Genomic DNA, 2,574 nt, shown 5'->3' on the forward strand with positions numbered 1-2,574 from the left:
ACACACACACACACACACACACACACACACACACACACTGCTGACAAAAGTGCTTACTCACAGTTCCAGCAATGAATCCAAGTCAAAAAACAGATCTCTCGGCAGAAGCCTCATCTTGTTATTGGCGAGCGATCTAAACCAGAGACACAGAGAGGCCAGAAAATGTCCATTACTGTAATTTCTTTAGTCTTTCTCTGTAATAGTAAGGTGTTGCTGCTGCAGAGGCTGAATGATTGGTGGTAGAGAGAATGAGAGTAGACTTACAGATGAGTCAAATCTCGCAGACCACGAAAGGCATTTTTGGTGATTGTTTCAATTTGGTTCCCTTCAATAAATCTGTTCAATGAGTCACAAAATAGAGGTTAAATAGAGGTTGATCTCAGCAAAATGTACGTAAAAGATATAGGGTAATGCATAATGTCACATATTACATTGTGTTGAAGTAAATGGATAAATGTGTAGATGTCGATGCAAGTGTCAGAATATTATAGAGGGTTATGGAGATTGAGATGTGTGAATTGGGGAATTTATGTATACAGTTAATGCAGTCATACCAAATACAGCATGGTGTAATACATGCCCAATAATAATTATGAATTATTATGTGGTATATTCAAGATAACAGTTATGATCAATTGTGGATATGAATTAATAAAGAAAATGTAACAAAATTTAAAAAAGAAAAAAAAAGATTTCCTTTGACCTGTTACATTAACAAGAAAGTTTGTCTCATACTCACAAATATTCTAGGTGTGGAAGACCAGAGAAAGCGTCATCTTTGATTGTTGTCAAAGAATTTGCATTTAGAAGTCTATAAAGGAAAAACAAACCCAAACAATTCAGTAAACTGAAAATTTAAACTTTGGCTAAAACTACAAATAGCCTAGCCACCATATAGTAATAGAGAACAAGTAAGCAAAATTAATAATCCATTCACTTGTGTTTGTTTGTGTGTTGCACTGTACAAAATGTCAATTACTAATCATCAATAAATCAATGACAGTATCACTTATCAAAATTGCACTTACAACAGCTGAAGAGAGGGCATTAGTGAAAACATTCCCTCTGTGATTTCAGAAATAGACCCATTGACCATGCTCCTGTTGAAAGATAACACATGCAAATCAAAGTCTAACTCGGCTTGGGACATCTTAGCGCTCTGTACCAGACACGCCAAGAGACAACTGGGCAGGAAAGCAGAAGACAGCAAGCAAATTGTTTCCTTGAGCGCAACATTGTAGGCTACTTTACTAAAGAGATAATCCACAAATAGGCTACGACGTGTTACTCACAGTGAGTTGATCTCATTCGGTACAGTGCGTGGGATCTGTAAAGTACCGACGCAGATAATGGTCTCCTTGGTGCAGGAGCATCCTGAAGGACATTTGAAATTCCGTTTAGATTCACCTGCTCCATAAATACACAGAAGCGCAAAACCGGCAAGTAGCCACTGCTGAGAGGATGACATGTTGCTTCTTGAACATTAACAATAGTGAACGAGGCCGTGGTCCGTGGTGCTACCAGCAGCTTTTAACCGCCTGGCCGACATCAAAATGCAGCACTGGTGGAAAACCCTGACACAGGCTGATACGGCTGCAGCTGCGTCCCGGAAGGCTGCATCAGTTTCGGAAAAACGCCGAGTCGACAGTAATGACAATGAGTGTCCAATAGATGTACATATACGTATAGTTATTATATGAAGTATTGCACAAAACGGTTTTTTAAAGTGATATTCAAGGTGGGGAAATCAATGCACCACAAAGGACGATATAAAAGCCCAAACAGAATCTGAAGGGGTTATTTCAGCACCATGGGGAGCATTATTTACTTGCACTCTATACCCTGACACATTCTGCATACTAGAACACTTTAAATTCACTAACAGAAAGCCCCTTAAAGAGGAAAATGCATTAAAAAGTAATGCAAACTGCATGAATTATATAATAATGGTTCTCCCTATTGCATGTGCCCCAAAAACATCCTCTTTGTCAAATATTCTTCTCCAAGCTCCAGCTTCCTATGGTTAGACTGGGATGGATATAACCCATGCCTGTCTGAGTTAAGAGCTCTACTCTGGGCCAACCCTGCACACAGACAGTGGTGTAGTGGTTGTCAATGTGTGCTGTTACATGGTTACACCACCAGAGGGTAGCTGATGCTAACTAAAGACTGAACAAGTTACAGATTGGTTGACAAGGAAAAAAATTACCTGCTAGTTTTTCTGTGAAATGATCTGTTTGAACTATTGTACTAAAATACTGTTTTATAACTCTTTTTGGTTTTGTTTGTAGAAAAAATGAGCCATTCCCAGGTGTAATAAATGTATTGGTTTTAGCTCATTCATTCTTGTGTCCCACCTACTTTGTTTACTTTCCGTGTGGTAGGTTCATTGCTCTCTTTCCATTTCTTTCACACCTACACACACTTGCATACATTAACATACATATAACCTCATTTTTAAACACAACATATGTGATGTGCTATGATGGGCAATAAAAGCAGAACATAATTGAGAACAGCACAACATATATACAACACACACACACACACACGCACACACACACACACACACAC

The 2,574-nt window shown here is 38.7% G+C and overlaps 1 protein-coding gene across 1 annotated transcript in view; it reads right to left on the reverse strand.

Moving 5' to 3' along the window:
* Window positions 1–1,468, reverse strand: part of LOC116699259 (leucine-rich repeat LGI family member 2) — a 6,052-nt gene extending 4,584 nt beyond the window's left edge. Inside the window, exons 1-5 of the mRNA XM_032531770.1 lie at window positions 1,293–1,468; window positions 1,029–1,100; window positions 740–811; window positions 265–336; window positions 62–133 (exon numbers count right to left, since the gene is read on the reverse strand). Coding sequence (XP_032387661.1) covers window positions 62–133; window positions 265–336; window positions 740–811; window positions 1,029–1,100; window positions 1,293–1,468 — 464 coding nt within the window. The remainder of the gene's footprint in view (window positions 1–61; window positions 134–264; window positions 337–739; window positions 812–1,028; window positions 1,101–1,292) is intronic.
* Window positions 1,469–2,574: the final 1,106 nt, after the last annotated feature.

Source organism: Etheostoma spectabile, chromosome 2 (assembly GCF_008692095.1).
Source record: "Etheostoma spectabile isolate EspeVRDwgs_2016 chromosome 2, UIUC_Espe_1.0, whole genome shotgun sequence".
Classification (NCBI taxonomy): domain Eukaryota; kingdom Metazoa; phylum Chordata; class Actinopteri; order Perciformes; family Percidae; genus Etheostoma; species Etheostoma spectabile.